The sequence below is a fragment of the Epargyreus clarus genome, unplaced genomic scaffold, assembly GCF_041222505.1.
Source record: "Epargyreus clarus isolate Ecla_fem2 unplaced genomic scaffold, WU_Ecla_fem_2.2 ptg000004l, whole genome shotgun sequence".
Classification (NCBI taxonomy): Eukaryota; Metazoa; Arthropoda; class Insecta; order Lepidoptera; family Hesperiidae; genus Epargyreus; species Epargyreus clarus.
The window spans coordinates 10,577,101-10,603,066 of NW_027332212.1; the positions used below are offsets into that span (position 1 = coordinate 10,577,101).

The 25,966-nt window shown below is 35.4% G+C and overlaps 1 protein-coding gene across 3 annotated transcripts in view; it reads right to left on the bottom strand.

The window, feature by feature from the left end:
• LOC140757515 (beta-glucuronidase) overlaps nucleotides 1–25,966 on the bottom strand; it is a 65,109-nt gene that overhangs the window by 13,304 nt on the left and 25,839 nt on the right. Inside the window, exons 1-5 of one of the 3 annotated variants that reach the window (XM_073093264.1) lie at nucleotides 20,884–20,905; nucleotides 14,763–15,029; nucleotides 14,031–14,213; nucleotides 1,847–2,016; nucleotides 1,327–1,469 (exon numbers count right to left, since the gene is read on the bottom strand). In XM_073093264.1, coding sequence (XP_072949365.1) covers nucleotides 1,327–1,469; nucleotides 1,847–2,016; nucleotides 14,031–14,213; nucleotides 14,763–15,026 — 760 coding nt within the window. In that variant the 5' untranslated portion in view covers nucleotides 15,027–15,029; nucleotides 20,884–20,905. Of the gene's footprint in view, nucleotides 1–1,326; nucleotides 1,470–1,846; nucleotides 2,017–14,030; nucleotides 14,214–14,762; nucleotides 15,030–16,147; nucleotides 16,262–20,883; nucleotides 20,906–25,966 lie in introns of those variants that run through there. The other 2 variants (XM_073093263.1, XM_073093261.1) reach the window with 2 other exon arrangements.

The window sequence follows — 25,966 nt, forward strand, 5'->3', positions numbered from 1 at the left end:
CACACAAAAGCTTATATTTTTACTTGCATACAACGTGTGTTAGTCATGCAAATTGAATGCGAATCGTAATGTGAAAATCTCATTGTCGAGTAGAGCGTATGTAGTGCGTGGGTTTGGTAATCACGATCGTAAATACTATATGAGGTATTCTAACATTGACTGCAGCGGCACTTCATGCCAACAATTCTGCTTTACAATCTGATGGATGGACAGTGGACACAAAATAGATGGCTTTAATAGTAAACATTGTAAGATTTCAGGTACAAGAACTCTCCGCAATAATCTCAAAAGCACAATATGTCGTTTTTTATATAATATTGGAGTAGCAGACGGCGACAGTACGTGGCTACTGCCGCCCAAAGACATCTGTAATCAACCCCAGGATTGGATTCCTCCTCGAGGTGCGCCGCTACCCCTGAGGACTAAGCTGGAACGCTTTGGAAAAGTATGTCTCCCTTACCACTTCAAATCAGATCACAGCAGCGCTTAACACTACTCTTAATAGGCAGAAATAGGCGTGGCGGTGGTGCCGCCGAAGTCGAACCAAAAAGGGTTCTAATACTTCTATTATTAGAACCCTTTTTGGTTTTTTATTATTATTATTAATAAAGCAATCCATCTAATGATAATTGATATTTTACAATTTCTTCATAAATGGACTGCACGCTTTTTGCGAATTCCATCATAAAAAGTGTTTATCTTCAGACCCCTTTCAGATTTCATTGTCTTTAATAACTACCATAGCTAGCTGACGTAATGCTAGAATATAAATTAATAGAATAACTGTTAATGAAATGTAGAAAGTTACTTGCCTACTTTCCAGATGAAGCTGATCATGTTCTAGTGGGTGGTATTGGAATTTAAAGTCCACGTGAGAACAATGATTTGTTTACTTTTAGACGTACCTACTCACGCCATAACCTAAAATTATTTTGACTGGTTCCTGATAAAGGATTTAATAGCAATGAAATAACAGAAAAGGTGTTTTTTAGGATGGTCGATTAGATAAAGATATTAACTAATATAACACACATGAGAAAGCGCCATACAGTAGCTAAAACGTTAAGGGATTTAAATAGAAATGTTTCTGCACGAACAAGGTGAAAGAAATGAACTGATATCTGACTTTTATGTTGAACCCTTAGTACATACATTTATACTATAACTACATTTATATTATAACAAAGCGAAAAGTCCCTTAACTTCACCAGAAATAGATATGGGGAGGGCGACCGTGATAGAAACAATAAATTCTACCACTACTAACTACATTTGAAGATATTCTGGGTTATATTATAAAATAATGTATTAGCACTTGGTAGTTACCAGTCAGTCCTTGTATGTCAGTGTTGACGATGACGTCATCGATGTAGACCTGCGGCGTGGTGTACAGGAACACGGAGCGGTGGATGCCCGCGTAGTTGAAGAAGTCGAATGTGTACGATTGTTCTTGGCGGACTTTGTTGTTTCTGGGTAGAAAATATTAATCAAAGAATTATTTCGTGACTGGTCATCGCAGTGGAATCTTTCGCACTTAAGCAAACATTCTTAAAAATGATTCTTTTCCCAAAGTTTCTCATCTACAGTTGCGTTCAATAATTTAATCCTTATAAGCGATACTATCTATTGGTGCAATGATAGGTACAGGATCTGATTTTTTTTAAACGAACCCGTTATAGACTTGATTTCTGATTAGGCGAATAAATTTAAAGTCTAGTGATGCAGTTTACATTCTCATTAAAATCGGCTTCTTGTCAGGATTAGTTTCGGATTTCGTCATCCACTTGAAATGTAATTCTGATTATACCATAAATGGACGGTATGATTTTGCAAATCAGTTTCTCACCCAATAATAATATCCTTAATGGCTCCTTGGGGCACAGTATCGATCAACAGCGTGTTGTCCACTACGACTGTTAGGAGGTTGCTAGAATTGTATACCAGGAAATCTGAGATGTCCATCTCGAAGGGTAGGTGCCCGATCTCGTGATACATCGCAGCTTTGCCGTTCACCCACTGCAAGGAGATAACTTATCACTAAAATGATACATTAAAAGGTGGTTGAAGCAGTGGTCCGACTGGGAGGATCGTCTCCATATAGAACCAACTCCGAATAGAACAGGAGTTCTGGATGAAGCCGATCGCAGGTGCGCTGCTACTTCTGAAGACTAAGGTGGTCTCCTCATAAGTAAGTCAGCCGGTACCTACAATATTTGTAGTATTTTAAAGCCCGTCGTAAGATTATATTGAAAACCCTCATACTCGTATAATATAATAATGAGGTTTTCCAATTAAATTTTCAGGGGTAGGCACTATTGCATCTGTGTCTCATTTGTCATCAGTGATTGTTGGCTTTGGACGTCCACTTAATTGAAAAAAATAACTGAAAATAAAATGATAAACTTGTTTCTGCTGCTAATTACGATAAAAAAACGATTTCGAATAACAATTGCCATTGAGTTATGTGGAACAATTGTTTTATTATTATAAATTGCGTACATACTACCATTATCATTGTTACATATTCTCGATAAGGATTCATAACTATTGACAGGTGTTTCAACTTTATTTATATCATCATCATAGAAAAGGTCGGTTATCACACTCGACTAGTTTTTTCGCTCTAAAGGCTGTATTAACCTAAATTGAAGCTAAAGTTAATAAAGGGTAGAACACTGGAATGATCAACAATGGAAGCATCACCGCCAAATTCATTTTTGCCCTACAATAGTGTTAAGGATTGCTGCTTCGATCACTAATATGAACCATCGAAGGATTTCTGTATACTGGTTTGAAATGCGTACAAACTTAGCAAAGCATCTATTACCGATTTAAGCTAAGACAAATCTTATTTTTTTATAACATAGGAGTACCGGACGAGCTTACAGTACCCTTACCATGAGTTTTTACGTTTTGACAAATATGACTGTTTTGGTATTTGATTACGTATTGGCCCATACTATTTCCAACCAGCGCCCCTAGCGGATTGTGTCAGAACTTGGAATTTGTATGGGCTAATACGTAAACAAATACCAAAACAGCCATATTTGTCAAAACGTAAAAACTCATGGTAAGGGTACAGTCTACTTGATGTTAGCGGCTACTGCTGACCTTGGACGCCTGTAAACAACCCCAGAAAACATTAGATACCTATCTGAAGGCAGCTATAAATGCGCTAAGCTGGAATACCTCAGGAAAGTGTGTCTAGTGGCATCTAGCAGATGCAAATAGATTCGCATTATAGTGACTGATTACCGTTAGGTGGACTGCATACTTTACTACTTCAAGTTGACAAAAGTTCGCATAATTGGTCTAATCCTAAGTAGTTTCTAATTTTTTACACCATCCCCTTTAATATGTGAAAAGATTTCTCGATTCCCTCCTTTTAGCTGTTACAAACTTGTATTTTTAAACAAACACTTTTTACACTCACAGCCCCACACTAGGATTCCCTGTGTCGTGGGTGCCATGGACACACACTTAGACAAATACAAAACACCCAGACCCAGAAACAGAAATCTAATTTCATCATTTAGATATCTGTCTGGCCGGGGATCGAACCCGGGACCTTTTGCGCGTTAGACCGGTATGGTGGCCGCTCCGGCACGCGAGTCTTCATTTTATTACGTTACTAATATCAAATCCATCAACATGTTTGTCTTATTGAAATTTACCTGTCAAATCACATAAATCTAAAAAAATAATAATTATTTGAGGACCTACAAATCTGATTTCATTACATTAAAAATATGTAAAGAAATATTTTTACCACGTCGCGATCTCTAGGACACTTCGATAAACACATAGTATTGTATGTGATCCATCTAATCTGACACTTCTTTTTGCATTAATTAACACAATATTGATATCAAGGAAGTACTTAATCACAGAATTCGATAGGTAAAAGATACATTTTTAATTATCTGTCCGCAGAATACCCTCTATGTTTATAATTTTTTAATGTATAAAAAATATACGTTCTTCATTGTAAACGATGGGGTTTTTATTTATAATATAGAAGTAGCAGACCAGCATGCAGTCCAACTAAACTTAAGTAGCAACTACCGCCCATGGGCATCTGCACTGACATTCAAAAAGTGCTCTGTAAAAAACCTATTTTGAATAAAAAAAAATGATTTGATTTGATTTAATACCACAGCCACACCTACTCGTATGTTTAGCGTAAAACAATTCTTGGGTTTCGCTAGAATCCGCTTCAAGATGAAAATCTGCTCTATATTAAGTTGGTTATCTATAACCACCTCATGGGTTATGGCAGTAACCAATTCATCAATTGAACTTGGTGAGGTTGGCTAGTTCAAACTAATATGAGTGTGTTCAAACTAATATAACTAATATAATTATGTGTATATAATTGTATATATGTATATGTATATGATATCTATCCTACCTATCTATTTTGTGCACACTTTATTTGCCATTCATACAATTTTTCTGATCATAGCTGCTGCTGATCATAGATCATAGGGGCTGCTGGAAGAAATTCCAGGTTGGAATAAGTAGTCCTTTGTACTACATTTCTTTTTAATGATCTATTTCTTTGTTATGTTCTGTGTACACAAATTTGTAAATGAAAATAAACAAATAAGACTTCAATTGCGTAAATATGTACATCGTAATTCACACCATTCAAGGTATGCATTTTAAAGAGAAGATTACAGTAATGGTAATGTTGCATGTTGATTTTTGCTATCACTATCATGTTTATAAATTGCCAGTCAATACGGGTGTCAATACTGATAAGCCAATCAGTATTGACACCCAGCTGTGAACGAATTAAGTACCTTCCTGTGCTCCTAATGTCAACATTACCTTTGCTATCGGTTAACTAAATAAATATTATCGGTATTGCATGCTAAGTACTTTTAAAGTCAGACCTAGAAAGAATATCTAAAGTATCTTGAAACCCCCAGAATTGATATTGAATTACTTTGTGGGTGTTAGAATCCTTCGTGGTTAGACTATGAGGGAACTACCGCGACATTTATTTCTGTCTTATAACAGCAGTGTTTAAAGCTGCTGTGTTCTGGTTTGAAGGGTGTGGTGAGAGACGCTTTCACAACCTTAATCCTCAGGTATAACAACGCCTTTAAGTAGCCGATCTCAAGTAGGAATTCAGTCAAATCATAATTTGATTACAGATGGCTATTGACTCCTTTTTTTTTTTATAATATAAGAGTAGCAGACGAGCATGCAGTCCACCTGATGGTAAGTGGCTACTGCCGCCCATTGACATCTGTAATCAACCCCAGATAGGATTAGATATTCCTACCTGAGGTCGGCCACAGATGCGCCGCTACCCCTGAGGACTAAGCTGGAACGCTTCGGAAAAGTCTGTCTCCCTTACCACACCCTTCAAACCGGAACACAGCAGCGCCTAGCACTGCTGTTATTAGGTAGAAATAGGTGTGGCGGTGGTGCCGCCGAAGTCGAACCATAAAGGGTTCTACCACCTTTAATACTCTAGTTATCAGGTGTTCAGCATACTGACTTCCTGCTTTAGGATAAAAAAAAACTAGTATATTATTAAAGTATCTTTTTGTCTGACCGGAAATCGAAACTAAATAAAGATTTCGAATGAGATCAATATAGGCCAATGTTTCATAGGGATTTCGTGATGGAAGAATTGAGAAATGATGATAATAACTTGTGTTGTAACTTGTAACTGTTTGCTTAATTCACCGATGATCTAAGTTACAAAAAATGTTTACCAACAATATTTGCTTAGATTTTTGTGACAACGTAAATAGACCGTTAACAAAAGTTAAACAGTATTGGTTTGTGAAAAGTAAATACGTACGTAACCATGATAGCGAAGAGCCTAGTGGTTTAAAACTTGGTCTCTCAATCTGGAGGTCCGTGGTTCGAATCCCAGACACGAACTTAGGACAACTGCCAATATTTTTTGTGAGGTTTATCTTACTGTATTAGTTTTTTTTATCAATATAACGGATTGGGCAAATTTGTCATTAGTTTAAGTTTAAGCTGGACTAAAAATGTAACAAATTGTTATTATTTAACTTTAACTATGCCCAGATTAGCATCATTTACATACTTAGTACTCGTACTTCATGTTGTGTTTTTCACACATGCATATATGAGGAACATAACACTATATCCTATTCATTGACACTGTTCTACTTACTTTCGCTTGTTCACACGTACCACAACCATACTACAATGCAATTGCGTATGCGAGTGCAGATTTACATAGAATTACAATTTTATTTATATTCACAACATTTTTCCATACAAATCATCCTAACCTAACCTTTTTTTTTTCGAGGGAGAAACCTTCAAAAGGTACCCGACGACGTGGGAGCGACGCCGGGTTATGTGGGATTTTTACCGCACTAAAACCCCCCCGGTGGCCGTCCTCAGCGCTTGTTGGAGAACTCCGGGATCTCCAAAGGAACACAACCGGAGTCATCCAAGGCTCTGCCCTGGGGGAGCGTTCGCTCCTCCCACAACATCTGGTGATTACGACGGTATGCGATCACACATACCCCCGGGGTAGCATACTGGACGGAACTACAGGGACAAACCCAACCTAACCTAACCACATCGCAACCATAACCTAACTACAAGGAACATGGTGCATGAGCTACTCTATTAGTAAACATGTTTTTGTAGATTTCGTGAACCCATTACTGTCTGTACTGAGTACAGGTTTTCTCTTAGAGGTTTTAGGTCATAGTCCACCGCACTAACCAAGTGTAAATTGGCAGACTTCACACACCCTTGAGAACCTTCTTTTAAAGAACTCTCGGTTATGTAGGTTTCCTGGCGATGTTTTCCTTCAACATTATAACAAATGATAATAAATTAATAATACGAAAATAATACAAACCTAACTTTGAAAAATCGTTGATGCCTTTCAATTTCGGACCCCCGATTGAGAGGCCGAGTACGAGCCAGTAGATTATAGCTGTTTATTATATTTTTCACGGATTTGGGTCTCTTTAAAAAAGATGAAAATAGTTCTCATCCAAAGCCAGCGATGCATTGGCGACTCCTCTGGTGTTGCAAATGTCCATAGGCCGCCTTGACTACTTCCCATCAGGTAGCACGTTTGCTTAATTGTTAAGTTAAACAATAAAAAAATCGAAAATGGAGGAAAAAATCGAAAATGGAGGAAAATATATTTCTTTAGTTACGACAACGAACCACAACATAACTATTGTCGATTTTAACGTTCTTTGTCATGGGTGTGGTTATGTGTGAATAGACACTAAGATTGCTTACGTCATATATTACATCGTAAGTAACGATATACGGGCACGTCTTCGTAATTTTGTCGCAATTTCTTGACATCGACAGATTGATCTGATGATCGATTGCAAGATCGATGGCTCCCGTTATCGATCTTGTTAAGTGACATTCTAATTGATGTATAAAGTAAATGCATTCAAAATGTAGAGTAAGTGTCCACTATACGATTATTTTTTTATGAAATTGATATGAGGAAGTCAAATGTTACGTGAGTACGAACATTTATAATATGATTGGTCTAATATAAAACCTCTACAGTATCAACTTGAGCATCCCAAAAATATTATTATCATTTTAATGTACCATTAATAAAATTTTATGAATTAATTTGAAGCACATAATTCTTAAATAGTGTAAGGTTATACACGAAATGTAGAGGATTAGGTACAAAATTCGTTGTTCAAATTCTATATTAATTTCATTGGTAGGTATATCCTATATAAACATATACAGTAGAGCCCTTAACGATTCCACTCCGGAGCCACCAAAACCACATATATTTCTTTCTCTCTTGATTTTCTGGTTATACCGTCTTATACTGCCAGTGTTCTACTTAGCTACCGGGGTAGCAACGCATTGGTGACCAATTGATAGAGACATCTTTAGGCGGAAGTGTGTCCACTTGCCATCAGTACCCTTCGTATGAGTTTTTACGTTTTTACAAAAATAGCTCTGATACAGTCCGCTGGGGGCGCTGATTGGAAATGTATGGGAAATACGTAAAAAAATACAAAAACAGTAATTTTTGCATGCTTGCTTGCTACATCTATGTAAGTATTTAAAGAAATCATGATCGGAAATTAGTTAATTAGGTTTTTGTGAGTATCTAGTTTAAACTGCTCAATAGTGTTACGTTACGTAGTAAGACTTATGCAGTGAAAATTACTCTTGTTCGTTATAAGGATGTCTTTAATATGGCTCAATTAGGAGAGGTCAGTGAATCTTGCCCTACAGTCATTGTCCATTAGGATCGTCATATTAGATGTTTTTCAAGGAAAACGTCAGAACGTAAGGTTTATTTAATAAATTAGCAGGATTAATCATCAATCCATCCATATTTGATAATCTATCAACTAATCAGCACGGGACAATTTGATAAATCTGTGCATTAGCCCAACTATCTATTAGCCTTTCCAAATTTGTCATTATGTTACGTACATTAATAACTCCCGCTAATAACATTCTTTATAATATAAATTTAGCAAAAGACTATGCAGTTCACTTGATGGTGATGCCCGTGAAAATCCGATGTTGGCCACAATTATGTTGCTTTCCCTAAGGACTAAGCTGGAACGCCGCGGATAAGTATGTTTCCTTTACCACGCCCTTCAAATCGGAACACAACAGTGTTTAATCTTAGACGGAAATAGATTTGGCGTGTGACCCTTCCGCAACGCAAACGGTTCTACCATATTAGCATCACGGTGGCCCTTCCGGAACCCAGACGATTCTACCATCTTATCATCACGTGAACTGCATTCTCGCTTATTAAACAAATCTTTGCCATAAATCATAAGGGCTATGATAGTAAACAATCCCACGATAACTACTATGTTATCCCAGGTAGATAACCCACAGTATACTAGCGGGTCAACACCGATCATCTGATTTAAATCTGCGTCGGCCGACGGCGACCTCACGAGACCGGTCTCGCCTAACAAATTGTCCAATTTCGCACTGACAGTTGAATGGCATAGACACCTCTTTGAGCGTGAGTGATGCCACGTTGTTTACGATCACGGGACATGAAGGGTATGGATATTTGTTGCAGCCAAGTAGCTTAATTATGAAAGTGATAGCCTAGTGGTTAAGAAACTCGGGCTCTCGTTCGAGGGGTCCGAGGTTCAAATCCCAGGCAGGCACCTCTGGTTTTTCAAAGTTATGCGCGTATTAGAAATTAATTATCACTTGCTAAACGGTGAAGGAAAACATCTCGAGGAAACCTGCATATCTGAGTGAGTTATAAAAAAAAACTCAACGGTATGTGAAGTCTACCAATACGTACTTGCCCAGCGCGGTGGACTATGGCCTAATCCTTCTCATTATGAGAAGTGAGCCATGCCCAGTAGTGGGACAGTAACGGGTTAATGATGAAGTTGTTTAATGAGCCGTCCAATTAATATCCTAGCTTTCGCAGTGGTGTCTAATACGAAATTTAACTTAACTGGTCGATGTTCAGGCTATTCATAGAAATAGAAAAATATGTGACAAAAAAGATAAATTATACTGACATAAGCATGTTAGGAGAAATCACTTTAACCTAGGCTGAGTTGGACCTCCTGTAGATTGACCACAATCGCTTCACGCTAGAAATAGGTGTGGAGATGGAACCCCCAAGTCGAACCATACTGATTTTAGCAATTTTCAAATAATAAGACTATCCCAAGCAAAAGGGTTCACCTGGCAACTCTAGTTACTTCGGGCAATAACGATTGGATTCAATGTTTCTATGTACTCTCAATAAGTGCGTCTGACTGAAGCACTCCGAACAGGATAACGGAGTTAAAGTAATTGGGCGTGGTCCAGTACCTTTGGAGTAGACTTTTACGTGATACATGTATGATTGAAGTAGAAACGTTTATTTTTAATTATTTCATCTTTATGAAAATAGTTTCAGTTTGTAAAACAGTTTTACATAACAAAGAGTACTCTTAGGCGCCTCCTTACTATTTTTCTACTTCAAGCATCTATATATAACAAGTTTCATAATAAAATTTTAGAAGTGTGGATTCTGTTGCTGTTGACTTTTTTTCTCAAAAGTATTATTAGATTTTATTTTTGAGAATTTTAGAATAAAAGTGCAGTGGTTGTTCCTAAAAATATTATTCATCAACGTCATATATATGCCGAGGTACCTACATCCGCGTTGCCATAGGTACTTAAATTATTTTTATGCTTACCTTTGACATATAAAATCTACAAAAGTAGGTACAGCAAATTTTTTAACTACAACTCTAATATATTTTTCATTGTGAAACTTGTGGTTGTATTTAACTTTAAGATTTACTTTGATATTTAAAGAACTTAGATGGGTAACCGCAACCTATTCAATATTTACAATTGTATACAAAAAAGTATATTATACATTTAAGGCTGATCGCCCATTGGCAACTATTGTTTGATAAACTTGTAGCTCATTAATAAATTCATCAATCCATTTTTTACCTACCAAAAAATTATAATTTCTAATAGGCAGAAATTGACATATTGTATAGTAGAAATCATATATGTAAAATTACGCCTTGATTGTTTATTAGCGGTTTGGGATTGAATTGGATGAGATTTAGCGGTTAACGCTAGAAGACTATTTAGTAGTAATACAGAAACTACATCATATATATTATACCGCCCGTAGGATGCTCTAACAACAAATTGGATGCCCGATGGCATCGACAGTCAGTCATGGTAGAAGTTGAAGGTAAGTGAAAAGAACAATCTTTTCGCTTAAAATTATAACTACTTAAGCAACCAAACTTTTGGTTCTTGTTGTTTAGAGTTATAACTGCTAAAGCTACCAAACTTTTGGTTCTTTTCGCTTTAAGTTATAACTGCTAAAGTTAACAAACTTTTAGTTCTTTTTTCTTAAAGTTGTAACTGCTAAAGTAACCAAACTTTTAGTTCCTTTTTCTTAAAGTTATAACTGCTAAAGTAACCAAACTTTTGGTTCTTTCTTCTTAAAGTCATAACTGCTAAAGTAACCAAACTTTTGGTTCTTTTTTCTTAAAGTCATAACTGCTAAAGTTACCAAACTTTTGGTTCTTTTCACTTAAAGTTACAACTGCTAAAGTTACCAAACTTTTGGTTCTTTTCGCTTAGAGTTATAACTGCTAAAGCTACCAAACTTTTGGTTCTTGTCGCTAAAAGTTATAACAGCTAAAGCTACCAAACTTTTGGTTCTGTTTTCTTAAAGTTGTAACTGCTAAAGTAACCAAAGTTTTGGTTCTTTTCGCTTACAGTTATACCTGCTAAACTTTTGATTCTTTTGGCTTAAAGTTATAACTGTTAAAGCTACCAAACTTTAGCAATTATCACTCAAGCGATAGTTGCCATTGTGTGGTCAGCCTTAAGACGGTAATTCCCAGTATATCGTACGAAGGTTTTCCGTGATAAAAATATATTTGTTCATTACTTCCAAACTTGTTTCTATCCTCCTATGGTCTGTTAAATGATATCTAAATATGTAAAAAAATGCGTCTGTCTGTTATTTGCAAATAACTACATTATTTATAAAGTCATGTTCTTATTAATTATTTTACATGTACTCACAACAAACAAAATGTATTGTTATCATAACATACCTATAAAAATAACCCAAATAAATCTAAATTACTATTAAATAGTACCTATTAAAAATAGTTTTAGCAATAATTAGTACTAGTAGTAATTCGTATTAAAAATACTATATTTACGATTTATGATTTTAGACTAAAATTATCGCGGAATTGAGACATTTTATTATGTAACGGGTACTCACGATATGCGTTTTTTTATTGCCGATATTTCGACCCAGTTGCATGGATCGTGGTCACGGCGAAACTGAGGTGGAGGGGAGAAACCGTTGACAAGTACTAGTGGTAGATTAATCTATCGACCCTACGTCTAGTTCGTTTTTCTTTTCTAGGTTTCATATCACGACACACAACACTGACAATATCCTTACGCTCCGTACTTTGCACTATTTGTGACTTGCATAAACTAACCACTGGATTCCACGTTTGGGCTAACTTAAAACCATCTTCTCTATTGAAGTTCCTAGGATGTTTCTTGATCTCTATTGCTTCTCTTACTAAACGAGGAAAGTAATGACGCTCAGTGGAGATCACCTGAGGTTTGTGTAATTCAATCCAGTGGTTACAACCTGAACTGAGGATGTGTTCGGCTACCGCAGATTTCTTAGGGTCATTATTTTTGACTGCGCTGATATGTTCCTTAATGCGTTGTGATATGGCTCGTTTTGTCTGCCCAATATACGAGCTACCACAACTACAGTCAACCTTATACGATTTACGATTTATTTTATACTAGCTGACCCGGCAAACTTTGTACCGCCTCAAAATCTATTTATCAAATATATTTCATATAAAATATAGCCTATGTTACTCGTGGATAATGTAGCTTTCGAATGGTGACAGAATTTCAAAATCGGTCCAGTAGTTTTTGAGCCTATTCATTACAACCAAACAAACAAACAAAGTTTTCCTCTTTATAATATTAGTATAGATATCATGTTTGGATTATGTATATGTTCGATATAAAAAGTAAAGGAATGTTTTAGTAAAAAAATACAGAAGCACATGCCGCGAGAGATACATTAGTTAACATTAATATTAGTATGTTAACTTGTAAATGTAATTAAGTAAGTATTGTTCTATCATGACATATCAATTAATTCATAAGGATAATACAATAGTTAATTTATTCAAATAACTAATTTATTCTTGTTCTTGGCGGATAAAGCTGACGGAAACAAGTTGTTTATCAAAACAGTATATGGATAGTTATGTACATGTATATAGTATATAGTGTTTATCATTTCATGTTTGTGTCCTATGAAAATTCGCCGATCTTATCTATCTATCTATATATATAAAAATCAATTGCTGTTCGTTAGTCTCACTAAAACACGAGAATGGCTGGATCGATTTGGCTAATTATAGTTTAGAATAATTTGTGGAAGTCCAGGGAAGGTTCAAAAGGTGAGCAAATATGAAATATATTTCATAACTAGATTCTGAGGTAGTGCAAAGTTTGTCGGGTCAGCTCGTAAAATATATTTTTAAGGGGTGTCACTAACATGGACATTCTATGATTTCTATGCAAAAAAATATATATATTTTTCATTGACTCTGAAATTTTGATGAGACCTTACAATTAAGATATTGTTAATATATTAACGAAAAGGATTAACAAAAAATTAATATATTAACGAAAACAAAAAGGAGGCAATTAATTCCTTTAATAATCATTATATCTTTTCACGTCTAAGTTTTAAATAATTAAAATTGATCTTATTTGTCGTCTTCAGACTTGTCTATGCAAAATTTTAAAGCTACTAAAACTCTTCGCCTATCACCTGCACTGGGACTACATAGCCATATATCATACATTTTAGGAGACATAGCAAGACACCTACGCTTATAACTAGGCATTTCAACAAAGTTCACAAGAACATTAAAGTCCGACCTCATCTAAGACTCCTGTTATTTGTACATAAGCGACAGTGAAAAGTTAATATCCGAAGGATTGCGTTATATTTTGTCTTGCCCTTTTATTGCTTGTATATATTTTATGCTTAAATTTAAAAATCTGATGTTGAAACAAAAGCACAATTTTATTTTGTGGCAAAAAGGTTACTACACTTACTGATATAAAGTAGTAACTGTCGCGTAGAGACATTTGCAACACCAGAGGAGTTCTTCCACATTTTTGATGAGTTCCTTGATAACGCTTCCTGAATACCTCAGGAGGTAGGATAGAGGATTATTTATCTATCTGTTCTATCCAGTGGCGGACTAAGGTGTAAAAAGTTGATTTGATTTTACAATAAGACAAATGTGCCATGTGACCCTGAACTACGCTTACTGATACATATTTCACAGATTGTTTGATTTTGATAACCTTTTTTAGCAATTGGGTTTGAGGCCCCCCAGGGTCAGAAACCGCTTAGGGGGAGGCGAAGGGTCGCCTCCCCCTAAGCCGCTAGAGGTTCTATCTAATAATATATCTGTTCAATTTACCACTTGTGCAGCATAGTGTACACTGCAGAACCGAAGCCAGACGCGCTGCTCCGCGCGGGCCCACGCTGTCGGCGCGAAGAACCGTCGGTCGTACCACACCAGGCCAACGTGGTCGCGTAACGCCGCGTCTTCAGTTATGTCGTTGTACGACGATGGCACTGGCATCGGGATCACGGGACCTGTCTGCGAAGAAATGTGTTACATTGAAAACAAATGAAGATCTGCGACCGGAGTCTAACAGTTGCTAAGTGATTTGATATGTAGAAAGATGTTATTGTTAATATTTTTTAAAAAGACTTTCTACACTCACAGCCTCACATTAGGACTCCCTTTGTCGAGGGTGCCATGGACACACACATAGATGAATATACAAACATCCAGACCCAGAAATCTAAATTCATCGTTCAGATTCGTCTGGCTGGTATGGTGACTGCTCCTCCATGCGGGTCGTTGAAAGATATCGAGGTGTCGAATAAAACCAATATAATTCGACAGGCAATGTACCATCACACCAACTTCCAGCGTGAATCAGCATTCGGTAGAAGGTTGTTAATACCAGCTAACTTACTTACGAAGCGAACATCGTAGTCCTCAGGAAAGGCAGCACATCTTAAAGAACTTTTGTTCTATATGGAGTTGTTTGTTGATGACCATGGGCAACAGTGACTACTTATCATTATGTGGTCTGCACGTTAATTCGCTGCTTCCATTATACAAAAAAAAGTTATTTACCCTTTCCAGGTCCTGTTCGTACCATCCATTTCTGTAACCAAACTCAGGATCGGTGGGCGATTTCCTGAAGTTCCATACTCCGTCCAAAGTTCTCAAATCTCTCGTTTCTGACGCATGAGGATATAATGCTCCTCCTGTGTTGATTGTGTTCTTCTTCTGTAGCTGATTTATCTCATTTGCACTAGCGGATCCCGGCACTGTGGCGTTGATCACCGATGTGGTTATTGTTGTGAAGAGGACCAGGAATCTTAACACGGTGGACATTGTCTGTAACAAAGATGATCAATAAGTTATCTTTACTGCTGAGCACAGATTTTCACTTAGAATATGGATTGAGGTAATGGGTTGAAAGATACTAATGCTTGATGTAAAAACTGGAATTGTAACTGTCATATATGGATTTTCTTAAAGTCTACTTCACATCTGTTCTTCTCACTGTTAAGTTGAAGTAATAATTAAGTTTAATCCGTAATAAATTCTACACAACAATAATATAATTTAATTTATAAAATAACTATTTTTTTAAATAAGTCTTCACAAGTAGATATTATGCTTCGCTGATCAACTTTCGCGACTAATATTTACATGTAGTACTGTTTCTACGGCCATATAAATCGCTTCGAATTGAGCTTATAACTTACTTATAATAATAATAACTTTAATGACATAAAATTGTAAGTTCAGAATGTACATTTCAGAATTTTGAAGCCTCTGGTTCCTGAGTTAGTCGAAACTGTGTTTCAAGAACCAAACTGTGTTTCAAGAACCAGACTGTGTTTCAAGAACCAGCAGAGCAGCACGCATAATTATGATAGAACTTCACATAAAGGTAAGTTCGTTTTATCAATAATAACATCAAAGTACTGGAACAAACAATCATAACTTTGCATGTTACACATATTTTACATTGTAGTGAAATAAGAATCAGTTCGCACGACGTACACTCTACTGTTGTATTGTCTTTTTGCTGTTTCGTAACATTGCGCGTTACAAATGCAATCAGATTTAACTTGACTACTGAGTACGATGTTTAACTGTTTATGGGAGTAATCTTTTTTAAATACTTATTTTATTTTCACATTAAAAGGAAAGTAAAATTATGTCATGTTTTAAATAATAGCTTCGTTTGGACTATAAATTCGTTTGACAGATTTTTTCTATCAATATTATTATATTTTAATAAAAACAATAAAAATGGAATTTAAGATAAAATTGATAAATCACACCATAATCAAATCAATCAATTCCCGTAAATAACCTTCACTAAATTTAAAGATATAAAAAAAATACATTTTAAAATAAATAAATAAAAATGAAATAAAATGAACAAAAAATTTCAATAAATAAAATACATAGCAAAATAAAACAATACAGAGGCGACATACCTGACGCGTTCAAATGCAATTGTAGTATGAATATGTGCAGTTTATGGCTTTAATATTAGTCGTAATAAATGAATTATTCAATACCCATATTTATTATCTGCCTTCCTATTAACAGCTCGTAAAATATTACAAAAACTAGCTTACAAAAAGCTAGTGCATATTTTTAAATATGTACATTACCATAAGAATATTATGCAATGAATAACAAAACAATGGTAGGTAAAACGATTTTTACCTTTTCTAACCGACTTCACAAAGGAGGAGGTTTGTCAATTTGACCGTATACATATATGTTTTTGTTAAAAAATTTGGATTCATACCCAAAACATCGATATAGCATATTAATATTTCATATTTACGTACGTAATTTAGTATTATTTCTATCATGGACAAGGCAAACATTATGAGGAAACATATATAGGTACCTAAGAATTTCCACATACCTATATACCTAAGGTTTCTCTATGATGTTCCCGGAGGAGGGTGCACTAGATTAGATTGGTCGAATCCTCCTAATTTGACCTATGATGCGTTGAGCAATAGTGGATGGGTCTTAAAATACAAATGATAATGATGACCTTGGTAGTAGCATTACCGCTAAAAGCAGCAGTGCTTTGCTCTTGTGGTTACGTTAGTAGTTCGGGAGATATAGTACGCGTCAAACTGCTAGTCCGCTCTGAAGTTGTTGCGCGCGGGTGTAGTCAGAGAGCCAATAAGATCGAACACAACTACAAGCATATACTCCGTAGCAACAGTAAGGGCTACCGCAGCTATGTAACCGTGGGCGAGAGCGGGCAGTGGAGAGTGCCGGCGGAGTCCCGCGCGTAGACGATATAATAGACGACAGCGAGTTTACACACGAGCAACAAATGTCGTGTTAACGACAGTCGCTGACGATCGCCGATTGTCGCTAGGTCTAGACTAGGTCGACGTCAGTGACGTCTAATTTGATGTTATTTATGCATACCTAAAGCAATGTTGTATACCTGTTGTATAACAATAGGTATAATTGTTATTGGTACTAACCACTTAAATAAATACCTATGATAAATTATAATCGTTAATGCATAACATTATTATAATGCTCAATGAAACCAGTTTTATTAATTAATAGGCGTCTATGTGTCTATGTCAATGTCTTCGGCTGTACAATTTGTATTTATCATCTATGATTTCCGCCTGAGGATCGACTGGCATGGGCCTCTATAGTCTATTTGAATATCGTATGTAATCGTACATAAAATTCATATAGGTAGTCGAAAAAATATATATCAAAAAAAGAATCCGAATGGGTAGAAATAATAAACTTAATCCTTACTTCCTTACTCCTTACTAATATTATAAATCCTAAAGTAACTCTGTCTGTCTGTCTGGTTGTCTCTTCTTCACGCCCAAACCACTGAGCCGATTTTAATGAAATTGTGTACAATGATAGTCTGAGATCCGAGAAAGGACATAGGATAGTTTTTATCCCGGAAATCCCACGGTAACTAGGGATGGCGATATAAGATCGATTAAACGAAGAATCGATCTTTTGGACCAACAATATCGATTATTTTAATTGATATTAGTAAGGATTGAATCGTAAACTATGCATTTGATCAAGTGATCTTTAGCAAAGTTGAAGGTACGAATTTTCAGTTTTATGTATGTTATATTATTTTCTTTAAAACGCGGGCGAAGCCGCGGGCAAAATCTAGTATGAAATAAACGTGACATACGACTTCTAAAACTTAGACTAATTTTTAGAAGTCATGGAATACATGTGTTAAAATTTAACAAGCTGTTTGGGTTGTGTAGTGTGTGTAAAAAAAGACATACATAACGTTTTAAAAACATTACTCTCCATAGTGGTGTAAAAACACTTTACTTTGTGATATCGTGCAAATTAGCATATTGGCTTAGAAATTTACTTATTAGGTTTTATATACCATTAATTTTGAAGGTAACAAAATTTGTTCGCATTTTTGCTACTACAAAATATTTTATTTTGTGCTGCTAACTACTCGTATATTTAGAAAATAGAACGAATAACGATAAAATTCATATACATTCATATGTAGGTAATAAGTAGTGTTTTGACACATTTATACTTTTATTATTATTATAACAGTTTTAAGTAATTCACCTGTATCTATACTAATATTATAAAGAGGAAAACTTTGTTTGATTGATTGTAATGAATAGGCTCAAAAACTACTGGAACGATTTTAAAAATTCTTTCACCATTCGAAAGCTACATTATTCACGAGTAACATAGGCTATATTTTATATGAAATATATTTGATAAATAGATTTAGAGGCGATACAAAGTTTGCCGGGTCAGCTAGTTATCTATATGATTACTTAATGCGTTGTTGATTCACTGTATGATCTTTGTAACAATTTAGTGTAACCAACGGGTTATCCAACATGTGTATTGAGTTGACACAGGAATGTTTAATTCATTGAAAGTGAAACACTTGTTAAGATGCAAGCCGAGACGCCGTCCGTATGGATCGCATGTTACTTGTTCAGCAGACGATAAAGAAAGTGACATAATGGGCATTGCCACTGAGGCAAGTAATGTATGTTACATTCATACTTAGTACTAGCCTGTACCCTTACCATGAGTTTTTACGTTTTGACAAATATGACTGTTTTGGTATTTGTTTACGTATTTGCCCATACAATTTCCAAGTTCTGACACAATCCGCTAGGTGCGCTGATTGGATTGTGCGTATTTGCCCATACAATTTGCAAGTTCTGATATAATCCGCTAGAGGCGCTGATTACAAATATTATGGGCAAATACGTAAACAAATACCACAACAGTCATATTTGTCAAAACGTAAAAACTCATGGTAAGGGTACTTGGTAACAAACTCATCATTATTAATTTATGTCTTTTTAATGCAATCATTTTGCAAACTTTGGCGGATGAATCTTCCTTTACTTAATCTAAATAGAGACAGTGTACCAATGATAACAAAGTTTAATATTAGCTGAATCTTTTACAAGAAACCTAGTTAAAAGCATATGTTATTTACTATTCATACGTGTAAATATGGATGGATAATAGGAACGTTTTACACCTCATGCTAATAAGACACTCAATGAAATAAACTGTATCTAATATATTACGAACGAAATTACGTACTTAATGTAAGGATATACGAGTGGGTACTCAATTATATAATACACTAATGCTTGTTTGCTTACAAAATACCGGCATTCTAGCACGCGAAGGAAAACTAATAATGTAGAGTTGAAAGATTAAACACAGTATTGTTCCAAAAATCATATTGCGGGGTCCTATGGTCTATCTAATACCGATTAAGACATAGACGGATAATATCGAAGGAATTTTAACCAAATGGTAAAGACGAGACCCTAGTATCATAAACTAGCGTTCCGGCACGTTCCGGTTTACTACTTTGGTACCCTAAAAAGGAGAAACCATTACAACACAGAAATATAAACTTGAGCTAAAAAGATGCCCTATGAAATATACAACGAAATCATTTGCATCATTCCATAATAATAATTTTATTACACAAGTACAAAGATCTGAATATGAGATGACATTATTTACTGCACAATTATGTTAATTACAAATTACAATTACAACATAATTTAAGATCTTGTCAGTGTCACTTGTGCTTGTTTGGTGCAAGTATTTTTTAGATAATAAAGTGTTATTTTTTTAAGTACTTATCTATAGGTTTCAAAAATGAAAATATTTTAATTTATTTAAAATATAGCGATTTTACGTTTTATTATATTAATACATTTAATAATCTTTTTATACGATTGAAATAGCGGGTATGTAGTGCATCTCAAATTCTCAATATCTAACGGTTAGTTTTATAGTTTAATATCAGTAGCAGACGAGCATGTAGTCCACCCGAAGGTAAGTGGCTAATGCCGCTCATGGACATCTGTAAACAACCCCAGATAGGATTAGATATTCCTACCTGTGATCTACACAGATGCGCCGCTACCCCTGAGGACTAAGCTGAAATGCCTCGGAAAAGTATGTCACCCTTACCACACCCTTCAAACCAGAACACAGCAGCGCTTACCACTCCTCTTAATGGGCCGAAATAGGTGTGGCGGTGGCGACGCTGGAGTCGAACTACTAAGGTTTACCTTTAAAAGTAGTCACTGCCGCCTAATCAGGTCCCATTTCAAGAGCAGTAATATATTTGTATTGCCCCACTCTTGTCAGTGATTGGTAGGCAAAACATTGGATAGATCGATTGTTAATGACGCGCCTAAGTCAATCAGCATCTAAAAAATACCGTAGTCTCTACCCGGTTTTATAGGCTGAAAATTGGGAGGTAAAAGTGTTTATAATTGGTGGCAATTGTATAAAAAATTGATATACAATAATTTTGGAGACAAAATCAAAAAGACGCTTTAACATATCGATTCATAGACTAAATAATAAATAAGAAGAATAATATCAGACTAGAACAACATTAAGTCTTACTATTATACCTATTATCCCAAGTGCGGATAATTGTGTATGGTCGCCCTATACACATACACATCGTAATAAATCATTGTTAATAAAAACTGTTGAATTCTATAGCACCTCCATACTCTTTGACTGGTATGCGCAGATAAACGTTGCAATTTCACACTTGTCAATGACGACATCGTTTATCTAATGGTCGTGTTTTTCATTCCAAAATGCAATAGAAATTCCCATGGCGCGTTCCATTGTTAGGTAATTTAGCTTTTCTACTTACGATTTTACTGTAAATAAAGAGTTCGATGACTTGTATTGTAGCGATTGATTTGTTATAAATAACAGCAAAGTACATATCGTGATTGGAAATCTTTTGTAAAGTTTATCAAATAAAGAAAGAGGTCCTCGCTATAAGAAAATGCGGCGCATTGTCACGAATGTTTACTTACAATTACAAATGTCACTTATTAGGTGCTTTTCTGCGAAATGAAATATATTCAGGTAGGTCACAAGTATGGTTCGATGTAATTTCTATTGTTTTGAATAAGCGCATGGCAACCTTATTTGAAACATGGGCTACTTATTACTATTTACATAATGGTGGGTCACGAAATAAAAGTCATCAAAAACTTGACGGTAAATAAAGATTGTCAAGAATAAAATTTATTGATCTCCATTTGTACATTTTCGTTGTTCATGTTTAAAAGGAACGCATAGTATTAAGTCCGCCTTTGTACCATCTTCTAGGTAAATGAAGATTTAATAAACAAATAAATATAACTAGGAGGTACCGCGGGCAATACTCAATGTGTGGTTCGCGGGCCGCGGGTTACCGACATTACTTTAAATAAATTCCAAGGATCTGTTATTATTTGTTTAATATCTACTTATGCAATAGTTATTTCGTGTAAGAAAACTAAAGACCGATTAAGATATTTAGCTATATTTCATGGGCTAGCAACGTATCCGTAGTCAATAAGACTTTATGTACTAAAAAATTAGGTACTATATTTGATAGTTAATTGTATCAGGCGTTACTTTGCGGAAATCCATGCTTAACGATTAACCGTCGTAGAGTCAACTTACTGATGATGCTCCGTTTTGGAGCGAAACACGTGTTGGTGGTGGTATGTATGGTGGTGTACATTTTTAATATTTTGCATCTGCACGCATCCTTTGAGGGAGGGAGGGTGGTACATACTGCATGGTTTAAAATATATACCATCATACATATTTGTAGCGGATTGTTGCGAAGTAGTTTTAATCTTAACTTAGTAGATACTATATTTATCCTGTCCTATTTCAATGGGCGAATAATGTGTCGGATGTAGTGACTTTAAACATCAGATGGAATGTATGTATTTAATATTTCCACTACATAATAAATCAGCACGCTTATTTAAGATGAATAGAATAGATAGAGATTAAAACAACGGATTACCGATAGCGCGGCCCGTATTTGAAGGTCTTAATATATTTGGTACTCGTTATGTATTATGTAGTTTTTTATACAAATCATTGTTCATTCCGATGTCAAATTCCCACCTGGGAATAGCGGCAAGAAACTTATTAGCATTAATAACAATGTTTGCGGCCGGATATGGGTAGGGTTAAGGGCGTTTCCATACTGTTGTCATTTTTACAAGCTTTTATTTAATTGCCTGGTTAGTAATTTATTACGGAATAAAAAAGGCTATAAATTATTAAAATACTAAGTAAACTATAATAACTTTAACTAAAAGTAAGTAAATACGTTTCCTTGTTTGTTCGTATTTAAATGAGTGTTAAGTTTTTAAACTTAATTTTAAACCAGTACCCTTACCATTTTATTACGTTTTGACAAATATGAATGTTTTGGTATTTGTTTACGTATTTCCCCATACAATTTCCAATCAGTGCCCCTAGCGGATTGTATCAGAACTATAGTGTCAGTAACGTAACGTCTAAATTGACAAAATGGCGTTTTATGTTTTGTCTCTCTTTTCTGCGAACATGTGAGGCAGACAAAAAGACTTAAGCACTTACTTATTGTTACGTTTACTCAGTCGTAAAATTCGTAAAGTCGTTTACTCAAACGTAACGTAAAATTGTGGGACGTTTTGAAAACTCATGGTAAGGGTACAGTTCACCCCAACTAACATCATTCTAAATATACTATTACGCACCAATTTATTTTTAGTGCACCTCTATGACATGGGTATATGCATGCAGTTATCTTCTATACTAATATTATAAAGAGGAAAACTTTGTTTGTTTGTTCGAGTTTTAATGAATAGGCTTAAAAACTACTGGACCGATTTTAAAAATTCTTTCACCATTCGAAAGTTATATTATCCACGAGTAACATAACTATATTTTATATGAAATATATTTGATAAATAGATTTTGAGGCGGTACAAAGTTTGCCGAGTCAGTTAGTCTAAATATATATAACTCAAAAGTGACTGACTGACGTAGTGATCTATCAACGCACAGCCCAAACCACTGGAAGGATCGGGCTGAATTTTGGCATGCAGGTAGATGTTATGACGTAGGCATCCGCTAAGAAAGGATTTTGATCAACCCCCAGGGGATAAAATAGGGGATGAAAATATTACTTCGTTACGCGAGCGAAGCCGCGGACAAAAGCAAGTGTAGATATAAAAGTGATAAAAAAAATATGAATCCCTTTATTTAAGAGGCATAAAATAGCAACTCAATTGTAAATTTATTTTACATGAGGCCTTACTAAATTAAATTGAAAATTAATTCAATTTCAAATCATTTCAATTTGACTTATTTTTAGAGTGGCATGTATTGATTAATATATTAATTTGTAAAGTGCTATGTGAACGCGGTGTTACCCGCGTGGCAACCGGCACTGTTGAATAAGGTTCCGTTCACACAGACCGGCTCGGAGAGGAGAGCAGATTTTTATCGTTGGAAACAGATTTTTGAGTAATTATATTATCGTTTATTTTTGCATGTGTACTTCTTTTGACATTAAGGATGCTTGAACGCGCTTCGTGTGAAATAATAGTGACTGCGTGCTCATTCTTCCTCGCGCAACCAATCGGCTCCTATTGCGAGCGGATCCGCTTTCAGGTCTTTACCAGCCGGTCTATGTGAAATAGTTGGCGGCTCCGCTCCGGCCAATTCCAAGCGTATACCATCCGGTCTGTGTGAAAAGAAAAATGCGGGCCGATGCTCTCCGAGCCGGTCTGTGTGAACGGACCCTAAGATTACGTCTGTAACGAATCTAATAATTATACACGTAACTAAAGATCACTTAACTTTGAGCATAACTTTTAATTTGCGCAAGATCATGTGGTGCTTGTAATCTATTTCACGCTATTATATTCATATGTTCAACATTAACAAGAAACTGTAGGTATATTTAGGCTTACCGTTGAGAATTGACATGGATTTTTTTTTCTTTATAATATGGGAGTAGCAGACAGCACCTGATGGTAAATGGCTTTTTTTTATAATATAAGAGTAGTAGACGAGCATGCAGTCCACCTGATGGTAAGTGGCTACTGTCGCTCATGGATATCTGTAATCGACTTCAGATACGATTAGATATTCGTACCGGAGGTCGGCCACAGATGCGCCGCTACCCCTGAGGACTAAGCTGGAACGCCTCGGAAAAGTATGTCTCTCTTACCACACCCTTCAAACCAGATCACAGCAGTGCTTAATAAAGCTGTTATAAGGCAGAAATAGGTGTAGCAGTGGTGCCGCCGGAGTCGAACCACAAGGGGTTTTACCACCTTCAACGACTTGCTATCATACGAGGTGTTTTAATCACACTTTCTTATACATTATTATAAACTACTTATGTATTTTTTATTTGAATGCCTCTTAGCACTGTAATCATTGTACAGTTGTTACTAGGCCATTACGAAGGCTTATATAGTGTGCTGAATTAACTCTTGTAAGGTTTCCAAGAATGTAATCAAATTATCTAGAGGAATATAATATACAGATAGGTACTTTAATGGAACTCTTACTTCTTAGAACTTGTGTTATTGTATAAAGTTGGTTATAATAAGATGATAATAATATTTAGAATTTCGTGTACCTACTCACGTGGTTGCAATCTATACTATTATTATAAAGAGGAAAATTTTGTTCGTTTGTTTGGTTGTAATGAATAGGCCCAAAAACTACTGGACCGATTTTAAAAATTCTTTCACCATTCGAAAGCTACATTATCCACGAGTAACAGGCTATATTTTACACAAAGTTTGCCGGGTCAGCTAGTATCATATATAATTACTAGCTGACCCGGCAAACGTTGTGTTGCCATCTAAATAAAAAAATGTTAAGGGTGAACAACCCTTATCACTTAGTGGTATGAAAAATAGATAGTAGCCGATTCTCAGACCTACTGAATATCCATATAAAATTTGGTGAAAATCGGTTAAGTCATTTCGGAGGAGTACCGTAACTAACATTGTGACACGAGAATTTTATATATAAGACCGGACTAAATTGTGAATGTAAACCATTCTCAAGTCCCCTTGAACACACACAACAAATTTCATCAAAATCAGTCCAGTCGTTTAGGAGGAGTTCAGTGACATACACACGCACATAAGAAATATATATATAAAGATTATATACTCGTATCTGATAGATACTGTGTGTATGTAAGCAAGGAAACCTTCTTGGTTCGACAAAGGAGGCACCACAATCGAAACTAAAAAATAGCTTCATGCTACAAAAGGGCTGACGCTACGAAGGTGGTAGGTATATTTCTGGTCGAACCGCACTTGCTCTACCTTTAAAATTTAGTTATGGTGAATATGGTGTTATATAAACTTTTCATATGTTTCTATTTTTATAAGGATGTAGTTTTTATATGTGGAATCAAAAAGGTTATAAAACACTAACATTTAAATGGGTTCAGTGCCAGGCCGTAAAAATGTAACGTTAAAACAACATATATGTACAGTCAGCTTTATTAGTAGATGAGCAGATCAAAATTCCAAAAATAACTATAGATACATCGAAACGTTTATAAGTAGCTAAACATCCCTAATATCATAATTAGTTGAACATCATAAAGCGTCAAAATTAGATGAACACTATTTGGTGCTAATTGTGTTCACCTACTTATGAACACTTGGGTGTATAGGTATTTATAAAACCTTAATCTGTTCATCTACTTTTGGAGCTGACTGTACATAACAAGTTATATGGATTGTTAGAGAACTTCGAGAGAAATTTAAAGCAAACCTGTCAATAAGTCAATGCCCGTTGATGATGTAACTTTTTTGACTATAATAAATATCAAAATAAACTGGATGTGATCATGCGTTAGGTATGTAATTACTCGTATAATAATTAAAAAAGCAACACTGTTAAACGTAGCAATT